Here is an 18,532-nt window from a genome sequence, read left to right as displayed (position 1 = left end):
ACTCCAGCACAGTAGGTGGCGGCATGAAGATTAAACATTTGTTTGCTGACCGACATATTGTATGAAGAAGTCTCACTGAAACCGAAGATAGACCAATGAGCCAGATGTTTCACTGGATGTATAAATCTGAAGCATCCAGTTGGCGTTTCCACTCACCACCAACCATGGTGATGAGAGGAAGCCCAGTGGCCTGCATTGGAGAAGATGGCGCGAGATGGATTTTGGCCGACATTCTGCAAATGTTCTCATCGATGAAACATTTTATCTCAATACAGTTTTCTATTCCCAAAACTAGAATATGCTACGAACAGAGTGGACTACGTTTTGTAGACTTTACCCTTTGCCGATTTTTTTTTTTTTGGCATTGTCTAGAAGGAGTGCACGAGCGAATTGAGTTATTTCACATGAGCACTTCAATATGTAAATACATGCTAGAACGCGCAAATAGGATCTCACTTTAACCGGTTTTAATAGTTGCAACCGACAGTATTTTTCAATGACATCACGTTTGGGGTGTCTCCCGTCTGTTTTCCGTAAACAAGCGCTGTATCATGGAAATATGGCCATGTGGAAACCTTAACTAAGTTGGAGAAAAGCAAAGGGATTGGTTAAGAGATGGCGGAGTCATCAGGAAATCAGATTTTACGTGTCCATTTAAATCCTTTCTAAATCCACTCCACAATGGCTTATCTACTTGACACGTTCTAAGGTCATCAAAGCCATTATCATGATGAACCATGTTAAGTTTGGCATTGATGTCTTAAAAAATAAGGAAACTATTAACAATTCAGTTTTTTGACTATGTAATGCTAATACTTAAAATAATCATAAAAAATAATCATAAATAATATTCTTCTCATGGACTAAATGTCAGATTCACTCCAAATCTGGTTTTTGGACTACAATAGTCCCTAAAGAGTTTGAGAAAACAACATTGACGCATTCAAAGATGGCCACACTATACACTATACCAGTTGATGCATATTAGCACATATGCTAAAATGTGCAAAATATACATAAAAAAATCGAATTAAAAACCAAATTTGGAATTTACTAATGAAGGGATCGATCACAAGATGGCTGAGTTATTGACAAATCAGGTTTTACGTTTTCATTTAAAACACTGTAAATCCACTCCTCAGTGGTCTTTCAACTTGAAACTTGTCATCACCCTCATGGACATCCCTAAGATTGACCACACTGAATTTGGTATTGATATATATAAAAAAAAACAAGGAAACTATTAACAACTTAATTTTTGCATATGTAATGCTAATGCTCAAAATCATCTGCAATCCTGTTCTCCTTGAATGGTTTTGAGAAAAAAAATAGGTGCTGCATTCAAATATCTCCACACTGTACCTATAGATGCATGTTAGCACATATGCTAATGCTAAAAATACTGGGCACAGACGTCAGTTCAACGTCTAGTTTTGATTTACATTTGGTTGAGCTTTCAACATAGGTGAATTCAAGCAACGTGAAATGTCATTGGCTGTACTGTGTGGGGGGGGGGGGGGTTGAAATGACGTGTTAACAATGTTGATTCAACCAATTTTTGCCCAGTGAGTCACTTTGGAATGCAAGGCGGACAGAACACAACAATGAGGTCAAGGGTCAAAACACTGCAGGAATGAAACACAAAACAACTCTCCCTACCCCCTCTCTCTCTCTAGTCACTCTACAAACCAACGCTAGTGGGAGAGAATTGACAGAGATCAAGCCATTGTGGCTCCGCTATCTGCAAAATTTGCCACAATCAGTGCTACACTTGGACTGAAATAGATGCTGGTACTCATTTGGGGTGTCGGTACTGTTTATATTTAGGTGCAGGAGCTCCACAATACTTTTGAGCTAATATTCTCTAAGAGGAACAGGAGCTCAAGCAGTAGAACATTTGAGGTGCCGGTACTCAGCTCCGGTGAGCTCCTGCCCAAGTCAAGCACTGGTCACAATGGCATCAACATGTAACCTGCCTATAGCCGAACCTGGCAGAGATCAACCTGAAGGAAAACATGGAGAGGAAAAATCTGAGACCACCCCTGTGGGCACAGATGTCAATTCAATGTCTATTCCACGTTGGTTCAATGTTATTTTATTGAAATGACATGGAAACAACGTTGATTCAACCAGCGTGTGCCCAGTGGGACATTCTGTTTTGAGATTTAAAAAAATCCAAGAATAAATAAGATTTTTCTAGGCTACTATTTAATTACATAAAGACATAAGGGAACATAATTATATTTACTACAGCATTAAGATAAAATCCTAGGGCTAGCCATATTTTTCATTGATGTTCCAGAAGTCTAGTTTGCTTAGGGTGTGCAGTGCTGTTCAAATGACAGTGGAAAAGGCATGTGTCTGTGTCAGCCTTAACTGCCTATTTATTAGCACACACTAAAATTGGGGTAAGGGGCGAATAAAATAATTTTGGTTATTATCAAACAAAAACGGATTATAGTCTGTAAAAAAATAGAGTACTTGTCATTATGATTGCCCATACCCCCAAATCAAGTCACACAGAGAACATCCACATTAATAAAATAGGTACAATCTGTCATTTCAACAGCCTGATCCTGCCACATTGTTTGGTGAACTGAGGGATGGGGCTGGGGGAATGTAAAAACACATTTTGCAGCTGGAGCTATGAACGCGAACCTGGACAGACAGTCTGTGAGATTGACATTATATAGTTTGAAGCTATTGGTATAAGACAAATGACAAAAGCAGTAGGCTATGCAACCTTACTCCACAATCAATGCAACCTAAATCCATGTTGCAAACAGTTCCTCCATGGATTAAGGTTATATTAGGATTTTTGGTCATCCTAAAACCTGACCAGAACCAGAACCAGATTATGACCAGAAAATCTGATGGAAAAGACGATGAGGATCTTCTCCTCATACCCGTCTTAAGTGAGTCCGCTACCTCCATCATCCTCTCTTCTTATATAGTGTTAAGATGTGGAGTCCATATGACCATCCTCTTGTTTTTTGAGCGTACAACACCTTCAATTCAACAGTTTTACTTTCCTACAGAAAAAATGAGTATATGCAATGATGTTATGGAAGTTTATTTTCCAAGTTTTAAAATATTGTGAATTTCTTAAGGTTTAATATGAAGTATTGCATACTAGGTCGCACAGTGTTGGTGAACCTTATTTAGTTAGCAACCCCTACAAAAGTTTGTCAAAAAAGTGGTGTGTCTGACGTCACACTCCCATAATGCAAGCGCTCTGCAACTCCAGCGCCGCCGAGGAAAAACCCAGGCCCCGAAAATAATAAAACTTTAAAAATTTGGAAAAATTGTTTTACAAAACATCTGAGAGAAAAGGACCAAGAACCGAATCGCGAAAGTTTTAAAGGTACGTTTACGCCAATTTTCAACGGAAACGTCCCAAATATACGCCTGCCAGGCTGATAGTAAAAATCGACTCATACCGATCAAATTCGGTGACATGAACTTGCTAAATTTCTTTAGCACTTTTCAAATAGTTGTGCAATATGTATATTTATTTTCATTACTTTATGTAATTAAGAAAAACATAACTGTTTTGTTAGCGCTCATCACATTTTCAGAATACAAACGTTTAAAAAAAAGGTTTTTGAATGTTATCTTCACGTCCTTATTTTCGTATTACGTTTCCCCATTCATTATTTTTCAATCATTGCTCACGAATTACACGAGTCCATTTATTGAATTAAGTTAATTTACTTTGTGTTTTTAAGTTACTACGTGAATACGTTTTTGTGTGTTTTTGACTTCATATACATGCTGATCAGCGCGAGTTGATGATGAACCATATGTTCGTTGTATATAGACTCTTGATTCGTTTCCAAGTGAAAGTTGCATAGCTTGCTTTACATTGTTCAGATCAGAGTGTCTTTTGTACAGATGTAAAAAGGATCATTTTCTAATATAGAATACAAGGCTCATATCATTCCACCCCAGGTTTCACTTGATGACACTATCTGTTCCCTGAATATTGATCTGCAGCACTTGCACAATTAGCCTAACCATAGTAAATCTTCAACTTAAAAAGCCAAGTAATATTTTTTTCTATTACAGTATTGTTAAAGTTTTCCTTATTTCACATGTGTAATCACAAAAACAGCTCAACTCCATTACTTTACAAAGTAATGACTAAAGGTTTATGTAATAAAAGTGTTACTACCAATGATGTATAGCTATGGTTATTACACAGGTATAGGGTAAAATAATGTAAAGTGCATCGCTTTGGATGGGTGCTATACATGGGGTGTGTCCGGCATCAGCTTGACCCTGGTAATTTCATCACACAACAACTGTAGGCTGATCTTAACCTTGTGCTTCTTTTTAGGACTGTGGTCATGCAAAATTGCCACTCACGTTCAACCGGTCCTCTGGCTCGTGTGGCTGGATGAGACAGGGAGAAGAAGCACACAACTTTGGGCCTTACCCAAGAATTACCCTGCGGAGACACGCACACATACACACACAAGAACATAAAACTCACACAAGCTCAGGGATGCTTGCCCATATTTAGTCCGAGCCTTAGCAGCTGAGTGAGTGACTCTGCTCTCTTTGCTCAGGCCCTATTGGGTTGCTATGGCAGCTGCTGCCGCAGAACCCCCCCATCTGATAGAAGCTCGTACTGGAAAGGGAGACAGGCGGACAGACCCTCACCTGGAGAGAATACGAAACACTCCACTAGCAGCATTCAGCAGCATTCAACACCTTACTCTCCATTAACGGTGCAGCCAATGGTGTCAAGTTTGAAGGTCCTCTCTTAAAATACCCCATGAGTGTTTGGTCCGTCTGCTCATGCTTATGGCCCGTCGCCCTCTGCAGAAGACCCAGCGCCGTTCCCTCTGCTAGAGAATGTTCCAACAGAAGGAGCACCTAAAGAGCCACCTGCAGGCCCACGACGCCAACAGGCAGGTGTTCCACTGCCAGGAGTGTGGCAAACAGTACAGCACTCAGTTGGGCTACCGGCGCCACCTGCTGGCCGCCCACGCCCCTGCCTCCAGCGCCACCATTCCTGGGGAGCTCCATTGCCAAGAGGGGGCACCTGCCCTGCTGGAGCAGCTAGGGAGCCACACCGACAGCCTTCCGCCACTGGAGGTCACCGCCACCGTCAGGGAGAGGAAGTATTCGTGCGAGCGCTGCGACCGGCGCTTCTACACTCGCAAGGATGTACGGCGTCACGCGGTGGTGCACACGGGCCGCCGCGACTTTCTGTGCCCGCGCTGCGCCCAGCGATTTGGTCGCAGGGACCATCTGACACGCCACCTGAAGAAGAGCCACGTCCAGGAGCCCACAACCACCACCCCCACACCAGCCCCCACCACACCTGGGCCCGTAAAGGAGGAGCCAAGTCCGGTGCAATGCGGCATGGGACCCTCCTCCAAGGAGCATGTAGAGGCCTTCCCCATTGACATGTACAGCAGTTACCCCCTGCAGACCATGTCCAATCCAGGCATGGGCCACCAACACCACTCTCTCATGCAAGGCTCCCTGTCCACGGCCATGGGGGTGGGCCTCCACATGCCAGGCCCTTCTCCCCATCCCCACCACCACCTCCCCCAGCAGCAACAGCAGCCTTATGGCCACATGGCCAGGTATCAGCATGGATCTACCTCATATCCCCGCACTGACATGGAGAGCTTCCTAATGGACCTGCAGAGCGGGCTGCCCCCACACCTGACCACAACCTCCTCCTCTACCTCCTCCTCCGCCTCCCCTCAGAGGGAAGTGCTTTCAGAAACCCAGGGGGGCCCAGTGGCTGGGGACCCCCACCTTCTGTCCAGGAGCCCCGCTCTCTCCTCAGCTGAGCTGTCGTGCGCTGCTAACATGGACCTGGGTCCTCTTCTGGGCTTCTTGCCGTTCAGCCTGCCTCCCTACAGTGCTCATATGAGTATGGGAGGTCTGGTGATGGGCTACCCGTCTACCTCCACCTCCACTGTGCCACCCTCTTCCTCCAGCCCCCTACCCTATCAGGCCCCAGGAGGTCTCACCTTCCTGCAGCCCCCACAACTTCACGCACCCCAGGGCCCCGGAGCCCACAACCACAACAACAACCAGCTACCTCAGGGGTTCAGCAATCCTGGAATGAGCACTTCCACCTCCCTACCTCGCTACTACCAGACCTTTCAACAGTGAGCAGCCTGATACCATGTGACCCCAGCACCAGGCCAAGGGACACTCCAAATATTCTTGAATAAAGCCTCCCATAAAGGACGAGTGTCTAGAAAGTGTTGAATATACGAGTGATACATATAGGCATCCAATGTGCTTGCATTTATTTTTTTTATGGAAAAAATATGGGAATTGTATTTTTTTAATGATGCTAATTAAGCTTTCAGTAGCAATAGTTTTTGTTATGATGATGTTGAACACAAAGAACCACTTCATCAGTATTACCTCATCCGATAATAAGAAACTTGAGCAGAAGGAGAATAGAAAGTGTGTTTTAGCAACCAAAATTTTGTTTTATTGAAACCTGTTAGAAATAGGCCAAATGGTTGCACTTTGTTCAGAAAAGACCGCATAAGGTCTATACAATGTGGACATAAGTGCTACATGACATCTGCCACTCATCTTGTTTTCCAATAATGTTAGTCACTTGTATGACAATGGTCATGTTAGATATTTAACAGCAGTTTGCATAAAAGTGTACTTGTGTTATCATGTTCTGCTTATTTATACAAAAACTAGAGATGTTTGATTTTTAAGTTCCTTTAAAGCAGTTTCCCAAACCTCTATCCAGGACCCCCATTCCAATTATTTGGTCTGTTCCAGACAGTATTAGCACACCTGATTCAAGTAATCAAGAGCTTGATTATTAGTTGACCAGTTCAATCAACTGTGCTTGTTCTGGAATATACCAAATAAGTGGAATGGCAGGGGGTACTCGAGGAGAGGTTTGTCAAACACTGCTTTAGAGAGTGTTACTGAAATGGGTTTCATATTACTGCATATCATTGACTGTATCCTTTATTCAGTGAAATGTTGCACCGATGTCTTAAAAAAATGCTACTGTTGTTTTTCTTGGGTGTCTACTCTATTGACTGGGTTTAAGCACTTAAGACATTATGAAAGGATAGAATTGATGTCTTATGAAATGTTTTGTTCCTTTTACCTCAACAACATGCTCTCCTAGATGAACAGATTAATACACAACTCTGTCCTTTGGGGTTAGGGTATATCATTTGAATCTCTTTCCTAGTTACTTTGGCTCTAACTTGTGCCATTAGATCTAAAGTGAAAATGTAGGTTTTATTAATCAAATTGCTTGTTTTGTTTAGATACAACAGACAGTGACATTGATTGACCCATAAAATCTCTACCTCTATCTTATCCTATTACAGTACCCGTTTCTTTCTTGGCGTGGAGGTAACTGTTACGTTAAAATGAACAATCAGTACGGAATAACATCTTTCCTCCTTGAACATTGTTCTCTTTTACCAGTACTTATGTATTGAATCCTTTCCTGATAAGTAGAGATCAGTTCCTCCACGCCCATGATGATTGTATCCTTGTTGGCAGCGTTTTAGACAGACTACATTGCAGACGCCTGCCAAATCTCACAACACCTGGATAGGTGTTTTAACATATCACCTAACCACATCATATGATATAGCAATCTGAGGCCCGACTGCGCAGTCAATTAAGTAGCACGCAACCATTGGTTGATGCAATGCAACTGTCTGAAATGTAGTCAGCCTGGAACGCGTCCTTTGACTACCTCAGAAAAGAGCAACTTGTAATTGCAGAGAAAACATTTGTGTAGAGTTTATTTTTGTCAGTTCAACGAACGCACACTTTATAGTAATAGATTTGTATTGAGGTTAGCTGAGCATATTGACGAAAGGATGTTATGCCCAATAGTTAAGTTCCCATCATATTGTATTGAATGAGGATTCCATTTAATTCAATTGCATTGTTGCCTGCAGTAAAATTAGCTGGAAGCGTTACTAGTATGCAGGCATCACATTCTCGTTAGCTCTTAGGACAAGGCTCTAGCTGTTTGTTCCATCACCCTATAGAAGAAGATACAAAACAAGAATTGCTGAACTGCTCTTATCATATTATCTTTGAAGCATTTTCTTATTGTATGAATGTAAACAATAAAGTACCTATTAGATTGGATTGGTTTCTCGTTATTTCGTTATTAGTGCTCTTGAGTGGCGCAGCGGTCTAAGGCACTGCATCTCAGTGCTTGAGGCGTCACTATAGACACCCTGGTTCGAATCCAGGCTGTATCACATCCGGCTGTGAATGGGAGTCCCATAGGGACACAATTGGCCCAGCATCGTCCGGGTTTGGCTGAGGTAGGCCGTCATTGTAAATAAGAATTTGTTCTTAACTGACTGGCCTAGTTAAATAAAGGTTACGTTAAAATAAAAAAACACTTTCACTATTTCCTTTATAGATGTAGTGTCATATCTTTTGGCATGAATCCGCTTCCATACATTTCCACACAAGAAAATAAAAATATTAAAGTACAAAATTGCTGTTCATTTTATGAGTGAAATTATGTTGTGTAGCCACTATTTATTCACACACTGTGTCCAGTTTTGTTTACACAGACAGACCATGACAAGCGTACCTTCTCTGACAGATTATGTGGGAGGTCTTTACAAGTATGCAGTTTGTCCAGCGTAGGTCAGTACAGATTTCACAGGGTGTGACATTGTAAGGTGGCAGTGCAGGTACTGTATTAATGGGTGACATTGTTACGTTGCTATAGGTACTGTATCCGTCTCCGTATCCAGAGAGGTCAGTTCCCCACCGCTGCTGATCTTCTTGAATCTGTTGGCTGCTGCTATCGCAATGTAGTTTTTCTGTCAACAAGCACAGAAGCACATTTACAACAAAGTGAGCAGGGCAGGAAGGTTGGATGCGTCTCATCAACAATGGTTGGCCGGAAACAATTGACATGAAACAGCTGATTGCAGTGCAAAGAGGATAAAACTACCATAATGTGAACAATGTGTCTTCCAACTACAAAACCAACTAAATGAACCACACTGTGTGGTGGAGGAAATCTGTTGGACTGACCTTCCATAGTTTCTTGGCCAGGTATTTCTTCAGCAGGACCTGGGACTTCAGTACTATATTGCTGCCCTTGGCCTTCTCTGCAATGTTGTTGAGCCACGGATGTCTTAGACACTGTAAAGCACTCATTCGCCCTCTGGCCAAACAGGGAACAGGGTAGAAGTATAACTAATAAACTGTAATAATCATCACAATCATGAGTGTTATGATTATTATTTCAGCTTTGGCCCTCACCCCCTCTCCTTGACCAGAAGGTGGGAGATAAAGTCCTTGGCCTCAGCTGAGATGTGCTCAAAGGCCTCGTCCTCAAAAGAACAGTTGGCAGAGAGGACGTTGTTGAGGGTCTGGCTCTCATCATCACCCAGGAAGGGTGAAAGGCCACTTAGACTGCGGAGGATGAGAGGAAGGAAGTGCCGCATGCACATACACAGGGAAACAGGTCAGAATGAAAGAGCATGCATGGTAGGGACATGGGGGGGGGGGGGGGCCTAACTTCCACTTAAGTCACATTTGTACTTAGTCATGCATTGATGTCAATGGGACACTAAGTAAAAATGTTATTTACGTGGAAGTAAATTTGCCCCATACAACTTACGGTTTAACTTAGATGTTAGGGAATATGAGACTGATATTTTAGACTCACAGCATATAAGTGACGACCCCTAAGGTCCACATGTCTGTGGGAAAGGACACAAAATCAAAGTTGACCACCTCTGGGGCCAGAAATTCAGGGGTTCCAAAATTGACTCTGAGCTTCTCCCGAGGCCTGTATCTGATTCCGAGGAAGAAAGAAAATTAATCTTCAAGGTTCTTTTTGAGAGAGCTGCTACCAATGCTCACAATAAATCCCCCAAAGTCACACCCACAGCTGAAGAGAGGCATTACCTTCTTGCCAACCCAAAGTCGATAATCTTCACCTGATGGCCAGTTCGATTCACACAAAGGATATTCTCCGGCTGTAAACATCAGATTAACCATTGATTACTTTTCTTACAACAACACACATATGGATGCCTCTGAGTTATGGTGGGACTGACCACGCTGTGCTTCAAGTGGTTATTAAAATGCCTGGCATTTGTGACGGTGGTAAGCCTTGAAATCTAGAATGCACATCCAGTCCACCATACTCACTTTCAGGTCGAGGTGGAGGACGTACATCTGATGCATGTAGCTGACCCCTTCACAGATCTGCTTGACAAACACCATGGCGTCCACCTCGGTCAACGGTGCGCTCTCATCCACAATCCTGTCAAACAGCTCCCCGCCCTCAACACTGCCACACACAGACATCAGGTTGAGCAACTCCACTGCTCCTTTCTCCCCTTTCCATTGTGTACTATTGATTGAGGTATACTGTATGTAATGCACTTTGTCTTTGTTTTAATAATGTATCCATATTTGTGGTGATTCAGTGTTCCGTATCTATGTCTCTGAGTGTCTGTACTTTGTACTTTAGTGTCTGCTGCCAGCAAACCAAATCCCCCCTCAGGAGATCATTAAAGTATATTAATTAATTGTTAATTTATTGATCCCTGTAAAATGATTTGTAGAATGTTTGGAAGCATCACAGTGTAATGGAGATCTTGCTAACCAATGACACTGCATAGCAAAGTGGAATATGAAGGAATAGTAGCCACTTACTATTCCAGAATTAACACCAGCTGGTGCTTGGCCTCAAAGGCCTCGTAGAGCTGGAGGATGTTGGGATGACTCAGCTGGTTCATTGCCTGCACCTCGTTATTTGCCCTTTCCTGAGAGAACAACACAGGCAAATGTGTATGTGAACATACAAATGTGTACCTCACTCACTCACTCACTCACTCACTCACTCACTCACTCACTCACTCACTCACTCACTCACTCACTCACTCACTCACTCACTCACTCACTCACTCACTCACTCACTCACTCACTCACCTTCTCTTTAGCAGTTCGTGTGTTGATTATCTTAGCTGCGAGCTTTAGTCCAGAGGATTTTTCAGTGCATTTGTGCACCTTGCCAAAGCGTCCGCTGAGGGAAAAATATGTTTTCTTAACTCATTAACACACAAACCCAATAGCTAGTAGATAACATCTGGGAGATTACTAGTTCTACCACTATTCCAGACCAGTAGGCTACAGATGTCAGTTTACCTCCCCAGCACCTCTCTGGTGTGGATGATGAAGGTGTCAGATGGGGGGTTGGATCGCAACGACACACAGCGGTGAAGGAAAGGAGCTGGCTGGGGGGGAACGTCATCTGAGAGAAAGAGAGAGAGTGAGAGGGAGAGATTGGGAGGGCAACACTCATTAGCGCAACGTCAGTACACGTCTCTGTATAATAGCATACTAATCCCCAAATTCTCAAACACACTAAGGCCTTTTGTGCACGGAAGTCAATATTCACCTATGACCTTATGGCAAGTTTTGGTAGGGGACTTGGGCCGGGTCCTTTCTGCTGTAGTAGGGACTACTATGATCTGTATTCCACTGGCTGCAACTGGACTATCCCTTGCCAACACACTGCAGGTCTTCCCAACAGCAGGTCCACGGGCAGGGCAGACAGACTGGGGCCTGGGCCTTGAGCTCTGGAGCCTGGACCAGAAAGAAGGCCAGCACAATCAGACCTGAGTAGCATTTATAATTTGTTTGGTGGAAAGCAATGTGATTCAAATTGGTGGTGGATGTGTTGAGTTTTTCACATATAGATATGATATCGAATAATTTATCATTTTTATTAGTATGTATTTTAGGTGATGAGTAAGTGCCTTTACCTCTGCAAGGACTCTGGACAGCTGTGCACTTGTCTGAGGGGGGAGCTCTCCACGGTTGGCATAAGGACAGCCAACCCAGACTGCTTTTTTGGGGCGGGGGCGGGACTTGATGGAGCAGCTGCTTGGTTCTCCGTCACTGCGGTCCTCGTCTCAGTCTTTGGAGTGTCCGCCATTGATGGTACAACCGCTACAGCTGGAACCTCTCTCATCCCACCCCTTTTAGTTTCACTCTGTCTGTGGGAATCTGCTGCCATTGGTTGACTTCTGACCCCCTGCTGGTTCTCTCCAATCCACCGCTCTCCAACACAGTCTCTTTGCTCTGCTCCCATACCAGCAGACACCCCTTAATTAATATACAGTTATAGTCGGAAGTTTACATACACTTAGGTTGGAGTCATTAAAACTCATTTTTCAACCACTCCACATTTTCTTGTTAACAAACTATAGTTTTGGCAAGTCGGTTAGGCCATCTACTTTGTGCATGACACAATTAATTTTTCCAACAATTGTTTCCAGACTGATTATTTCACTTATAATTCACTGTATCACAATTCCAGTGGGTCAGAAGTTTACATACAGTAAGTTGACTGTGCCTTTAAACAGCTTGGAAAATTCTAGAAAATGATGTCATGGCTTTAGAAGTTTCTGATAGACTAATTGACATCATTTGAGTCAATTGGAGGTGTACCTGTGGATGTATTTCAAGGCCTACCTTCAAACTCAGTGCCTCCTTGCTTGACATCATGGGAAAATCAAAAGAAGTCAGCCAAGAACTCAGAAAATTAATTGTAGACCTCCACAAGTCTGGTTCATCCTTGGGAGCAATTTCCAAACGCCTGAAGGTACCACGTTCATCTGTACAAACAAAATTACGCAAGTATAAACACCATGGGACCACGCAGCTGTCATACCACTCAGGAAGGAGACGTGTTCTGTCTCCTCGAGATGAACGTACTTTGGTGCGAAAAGTGCAAATCAATCCCAGAACAACAGCAAAGGACCTTGTGAAGATGCTGGAGGAAACAGGTACAAAAAGTATCTATATCCACAGTAAAATGAGTCCTATATCGACATAACCTGAAAGGCTGCTCAGCAAGGAAGAAGCCACTGCTCCAAAACCACCATAAAAAAAGCCGGACCAGATCATACTTTTTGGAGAAATGTTTTCTGGTCTGATGAAACAAAAATAGAACAATTTGGCCATAATCACCATTGTTATGTTTGGAGAAAAAAGGGGGAGGCTTGCAAGCTGAAGAACACCCTCCCAACCGTGAACCACGGAGGTGGCAGCATCATGTTGTGTGGGTGCTTTGCTGCAGGAGGGACTGGGGCACTTCACAAAATAGATGGCATTATGAGGGAGGAAAATGATGTGGATATATTGAAGCAACACCTCAAGACATCAGTCAGGAAGTTAAAGCTTGGTCGCAAATGAGTCTTCCAAATAGACAATGACCCCAAGCATACTTCCAAAGTTGTGGCAAAATGGCTTAAGGACAACAAAGTCAAGGTATTGGAGTGGCCATCACAAAGCCCTGACCTCAATCCCATAGAAAATATGTGGGCAGAACTGAAAAAGTGTGTGCGAGCAAGGAGGCCTACAAACCTGACTCAGTTACACCAGCTCTGTCAGGAGGAATGGGCCAAAATTCACCCAACTTATTGTGGGAAGCTTGTGGAAGGCTACCCGAAATGTTTGACCCAAGTTAAACAATTTAATGGCAATGCTACCAAATACTAATTGAGTGTATGTAAACTTCTGACCCACTGGGAATGTGATGAAAGAAATAAAAGCTGAAATAAATAATTCTCTCTACTATTATTCTGACATTTCACATTCTTAAAATAAAGTGGTGATCCTAACTGACCTTAGACAGGGACTTTTTACTAGGATTAAATGTCAGGAATTGTGAAAAACTGAGTTTAAATGTATTTGGCTAAGGTGTATGAAAACTTCCGACTTCAACTGTATGTCTATCCATTCATATGGTTTCATTCAATTCAATGCTTTCTCTGTGTTCCTATCTATCATATAACACATAAACACCCATCGAATTCATGAATGTTGGTCAGCTCAATCTAGCCAAATGTAGTTCTTGAGTATGACATGACTATAGGCATACCACTAAAATGGAAGTGAGTTACCATTCTTTGCAGGAGCGATAGGAGTCTGTTGTTTTGTTTCCTGGTGTCTGTTCATCTCAAACTGATTCTGGGTCTCAGCCTGAGCATGAGAGAAACAGAGGCAGCTTGAGCATCTCACCAGGTGTGCCACTGACCAATCATCAACTAAAAGGCTTGTTTTATGTTTTGCCAATTAGAGATATGAAGTAGACACATATCCATGCAATGTATACACAAACCCATTCACACAATGAAGAAACATATTATAAGAGTACCTTTTCAGTGCTTAATGAATCACTGACGGGCAGAGATGCTGTCCTAAGTGACGCCTCGATGGATGTCACCGCTTGGTTCTTCGTCACTGTGGTCCTTGTCTGAGTCAAAATCTTTTGAGTGTGCGCCATTGATGGGAAAACTGCTACTGCCAGCCGTGTCAATGTTTTCTTTGCATCTGTCTCTATCAAATAATACACCAATTGAATCCACCCTGGATTATAGTCACCTACATTTGGTCTAGAGCTCATTTGAGTATGAATAGTTACCTTTCTTTGCTGGGGTGGTAGGAGTGTGTTGTGTCTTATCCTGCTGTCTGTTTGTCTCCAACTGATCCGGGATCTCATCCTGACCATGAGAGAACATAGCACCAGACAGACTAAAACAGTTGCTTTATGTTTTGTCATTTAGATATACATGTTTACCATGTTGACATGTATCAACAAGGAAAAAGACAATGCAGTGTATACACAACCATTCACACAATGAGGAAACAGACTGAAAGTACCTTAGAAGTGACTAGTGAGGTCCTGGCTGGCAGATATACTGTCCTAGGTGATGGCTCAATGGGTGGGGCTGGGGAAGCTTCCTGGCAGGTATGGGGGTTCCTTTGCTCCAGACCTCATTTACAAGACAAAACAGAATTATCCTCAAAGGAAATTGGACACAATTCTTACAAGCCTCTGTCATCTTCACAGTAGCATGGACGTTGTTGTAACATCAACATTGTGTGAGCAAAATCATTGTAATTCATGTCCACTTCACAGTTATTTATCTCCTTTGAAATGCAGTTTGAAACTTTAATGCAGATACACGGTATTGGTTGAGACATTGAAATACTAAACCATGGGTCAATCCTGTAGTGAGCTCAGTCAAACTTAACTTGTCAATAACAATACAATACTTCCATGTGTCATTTCAGATCGATTGAACGTTACCTTTGGCCAGGGCCTCTAAGGTCCTCTGCATCTCACCGATCTTCCTCTCAAAGTTCTCTAGCAGCCTGGACTGGGCCACAAGCTGCCTTTCTGTTGCATCTGTCTGGCCGCTGTGCAGACTGCAGGTGGAGCAGATGGAGCAGGAACCTATTTGTCTGGAGAGGAGCTCATCCAACTTGTGAGTCAAGTTATCTACTTTGGCCTCTAGGACAGGTAGGTTTGTGGGGAGTGGGACAGGTGGCGTACACCGCACGGAACCCATAATGAACAGTGGTCCTCAATAGGCCTCCGCAAAACACAAGCCTCTAGAATAGAAGACATAGGCAGAGTTATCCTCAAGAAATGAAAAGGCGGGTTACAGATTATAAAAAAAGTCAGGACAGTTGGTTACAACTCCCTCCAAAAATATAAAGGTTGTCACTCTTCAGGCCTCCTCTCAGAGCTCTTAAAATTGTACCTACCTCTTAGATCAATGAAAGCTGTAGAAGGCAGAGTAGGAAGAATGTCATATCAGGTAACCAAGCAGAAAGACCAGTATTGGTGAGAGTCAGACAGTAGGGGTTGGTCCTGTCCAGAGAGCAGAATGCCGCAGTGAGCTGGTTTGCTCCGTTATCTCTTCCAGCGACAGCCTCATGGTCCAGAAATAGGCAAGCGAGGGCAAGGGCGCCGAGGGTTGGGAAACAATAGCAGATAACGAAGGTATGCATGTCAGGCCAGACAGACGTCAAGAGGACATACGCAGTTCCTCTGATGAAGGAGAGCATGTGCACACAATTCTTTTTTTATTTGGGCATAGAAGGCAGTGATCCAAATGTCTGGGTCTTGGCTAATCAAATTACAACCAATCCTTTCCAGGCTTGGACCAGACCCCTCATTTGCATATTTATTGGTGTGTTAATAGTCTCACTAAACTATCAGATACTGTTCCCCCATAATACTATTCCCAATGAGCTGATTACTAAAATGACACAGTTTGGCCTCCATCCAACCTTACCCACTAGCTCAGTGTCTCAAGCTCTGGTCCCCAAGATGGTTAGTCTACACCAGTGGTTCCCAAACTTTTTATAGTCCTGTACCCCTTCAAACATTCAACCTCCAGCTGCGTACCCCCTCTAGCACCAGGGTCAGCACACTCTCAAATGTTGTTTTTTGCCATCATTGTAAGCCTGCCACACACACACACTATACAATACATTTATTAAACATAAGAATGAGTGTGAGTTTTTGTCACAACCGGGCTTGTGGGAAGTGACAGAGCTCTTATTGGACCAGGGCACAAATAATAATATAATAGTAATAAAAAATGTTGCTCTTTATTTAGGCATCTTACATATAAAACCTTATTTGTTCATAAAAAATGGTGGGTGTGCTTGAAATGATGCACATAAATCATTTTCCACACACAGTCTGTGCCTGTATTTAGTTTTCATGCTAGTGAGGGCCGAGAATCCACTCTCACATAGGTACGTGGTTGCAAAGGGCATCAGTGTCTTTTCCAAGGCAAGAAACTCTGAGCTCAGCCCTATCCAGAAATAATTCAACTAAATTTTCACAGAACCGCTTGTTGCAATTTCGATGAGGCTCTCTTGTTCAGATATCGGTAAGTGGACTGGAGGCAGGGCATGAAAGGGATAAGGAATCCAGTTGTTTGTGTTGTCCGTTTTGGGAAAGTACCTGTGTAATTGAGCACCCAGCTCACTCAGGTGCTTCGCTATATTACATTTGACATTGGCCGTAAGCTTAAGTTAATTTGCACAAAAAAAATCATACAATGATGGAAAGACCTGTGTGTTGTCCTTGTTAATACAGACAGAAAAGAGCTCCAACTTCTTAATCATAGCCTCAATTTTGTCCCGTACATTGAATATAGTTGCGGAGAGTCCCTGTAATCCAAGATTCAGATCATTCAGGCAAGTAAAAACATCGCCCAGATAGGCCAGTCATGTGAGAAACTCGTCATCATGCAAGCGGTCAGACAAGTGAAAATTATGGTCAGTAAAAACTCTAAGCTCGTCTCTCAATTTAAAAAAACGTGTCATACTTTGCCCCTTGATTACCAGTGTGTTACATGGTTGCTGCCCATATCATTGCATAATGCAGAAAATACAGAGAGTTCAGGGGCCTTGCTTTAACAAAGTTAACCATTTTCACTGTAGTGTCCAAAACGTCTTTCAAGCTGTCAGGCATTCCCTTGGCAGCAAGAGCCTCTCGGAGGATGCTGCAGTGAACCCAAGTGGCATCGGGAGCAACTGCTTGCACGCGTCTCCCTGTCATGGCTTTTGTGCCATCAGTACAGATACCAACAGATCTTGACCACCACAGTCCATTTGATGTCACAAAGCTGTCCTGTACTTAAAGAATTTCCTCTCAGGTTGTCCTGGTTTCCAGTGGTTTGCAGAAGAGGAAGTCTTCCTTAACCCTTGTGTTGTCTTAAGGGTAAAAAATGATCCGCCACTATGTTTAACAGCAGAAAAAAAAACTAAATGATATTGTTTCAACTTGAAATTTGATTACTTTTCCTAGAGTGACCCCAACATTAGAAAAAGTGAAACATCGCCTTTGTTCATATTTCCATGAAAGCTGTGCACCACCAGGGTACAAAGATTGTCTTAGGGTCATTTTTGACCCGGCAGTTATAAAATAATTTACACACCACAAAAAACACAAAGACACACACGCACAATGAAAAATGTTGATTATGTGCGCTACTGATTGAACTCAGACAAAACTACAACTTTCTTGTGCATGTGCAGCATCTCCCCTCCACGACCCCACACATGACTCAAGTTCACAGACAAAATAAACAACATTTCAGCCAAAAGAAATATTTCTTGAAAGCATTGTTTACTAATGGGGAATGCAGTCAGAGGCTATAAAGGTGCTACAGATGACAGTCCCCCCCAGTTCTCTCTTTGCTGAAGCCATGAGTGCACGTTTCAGTGCCCAATGGGATGTAGATCAGATTTTTTTTGTCCAGGAGGAACAAGAGAACAATGATTTAGAAGAGGAGGAGGTCTCTGAAGAAGAAGATGGGGAAGAATACAACCCAGGGCACGATGCAACATCTTCAGATGAAATCCCCCAAGCTGAGAGACATTTTTGTCAAAGAACAGCAAAATAAAATGGTCCTTGTCACCATATGACAACCAGGGCAGGATGGCAGCCCACAAGACATGCAGTTGCCCATGCCCAGGACATCGCCTCAACATTCTACATTTTCATCACACCAGCCATCAAAAAAAATCATCCTGGAGATGACAGATTTGGAGGGTTTCTGTAAATATGGAGACAACTGGAAAAGGATGGATGAGATTGACCTGCGTGCCCACATAGGGCTGCTAATCTTAGCGGGTGTGTATAGGTCCCGAGGCGAGGCTACATGTAGTCTCTGGGATGCAGAGAGTG

The 18,532-nt window shown here is 43.1% G+C and overlaps 2 protein-coding genes across 2 annotated transcripts; one reads left to right on the top strand and one right to left on the bottom strand.

Moving 5' to 3' along the window:
* The first annotated feature begins 3,205 nt into the window (after window positions 1-3,205).
* On the top strand, window positions 3,206-8,130 carry LOC106566822 (zinc finger protein PLAGL2). Its single transcript, XM_014135257.2, has 2 exons — window positions 3,206-3,364; window positions 4,340-8,130. The coding sequence occupies exon 2, from the start codon at window positions 4,861-4,863 to the stop codon at window positions 6,139-6,141; it is 1,281 nt and encodes a 426-aa protein (XP_013990732.1). The 5' UTR covers window positions 3,206-3,364; window positions 4,340-4,860; the 3' UTR covers window positions 6,142-8,130.
* Window positions 8,131-8,390: 260 nt separating this feature from the next.
* Window positions 8,391-15,722, bottom strand: mylk2 (myosin light chain kinase 2). The gene is made up of 17 exons (XM_014135533.2): window positions 15,589-15,722; window positions 15,128-15,432; window positions 14,698-14,810; window positions 14,459-14,537; window positions 14,192-14,373; window positions 13,938-14,016; window positions 11,793-12,111; window positions 11,426-11,613; window positions 11,173-11,278; window positions 10,957-11,050; window positions 10,681-10,790; window positions 10,171-10,312; window positions 9,925-9,995; window positions 9,683-9,811; window positions 9,274-9,426; window positions 9,043-9,175; window positions 8,391-8,825 (listed from the first exon to the last, which is right to left on the bottom strand). The coding sequence occupies exons 2-17, from the start codon at window positions 15,387-15,389 to the stop codon at window positions 8,718-8,720; spliced, it is 2,268 nt and encodes a 755-aa protein (XP_013991008.2). The 5' UTR covers window positions 15,390-15,432; window positions 15,589-15,722; the 3' UTR covers window positions 8,391-8,717.
* Between the last annotated feature and the right edge of the window lie 2,810 nt (window positions 15,723-18,532).

The sequence above is a fragment of the Salmo salar genome, chromosome ssa13 (genome assembly GCF_905237065.1).
Source record: "Salmo salar chromosome ssa13, Ssal_v3.1, whole genome shotgun sequence".
In the NCBI taxonomy this organism is placed as follows: Eukaryota; Metazoa; Chordata; class Actinopteri; order Salmoniformes; family Salmonidae; genus Salmo; species Salmo salar.
This window is presented reverse-complemented; position numbering and strand designations above follow the sequence as displayed.

What these genes read in the sequence shown, in the direction of transcription:
- LOC106566822 (XM_014135257.2), top strand. Translation starts at nt 4,861, where the DNA reads ATGTTCCAACAGAAGGAGCACCTAAAGAGCCACCTGCAGGCCCACGAC.
- mylk2 (XM_014135533.2), bottom strand. Translation starts at nt 15,389, where the DNA reads ATGGGTTCCGTGCGGTGTACGCCACCTGTCCCACTCCCCACAAACCTA. An exon ending in CTTAGAGGCCCTGGCCAAAG is followed by an intron (nt 14,811 to 15,127) that starts GTAACGTTCAAT and finishes CTTGTAAATGAG; the next exon opens with GTCTGGAGCAAAGGAACCCC. An exon ending in ATTCATTAAGCACTGAAAAG is followed by an intron (nt 14,017 to 14,191) that starts GTACTCTTATAA and finishes TCTCATGCTCAG; the next exon opens with GCTGAGACCCAGAATCAGTT.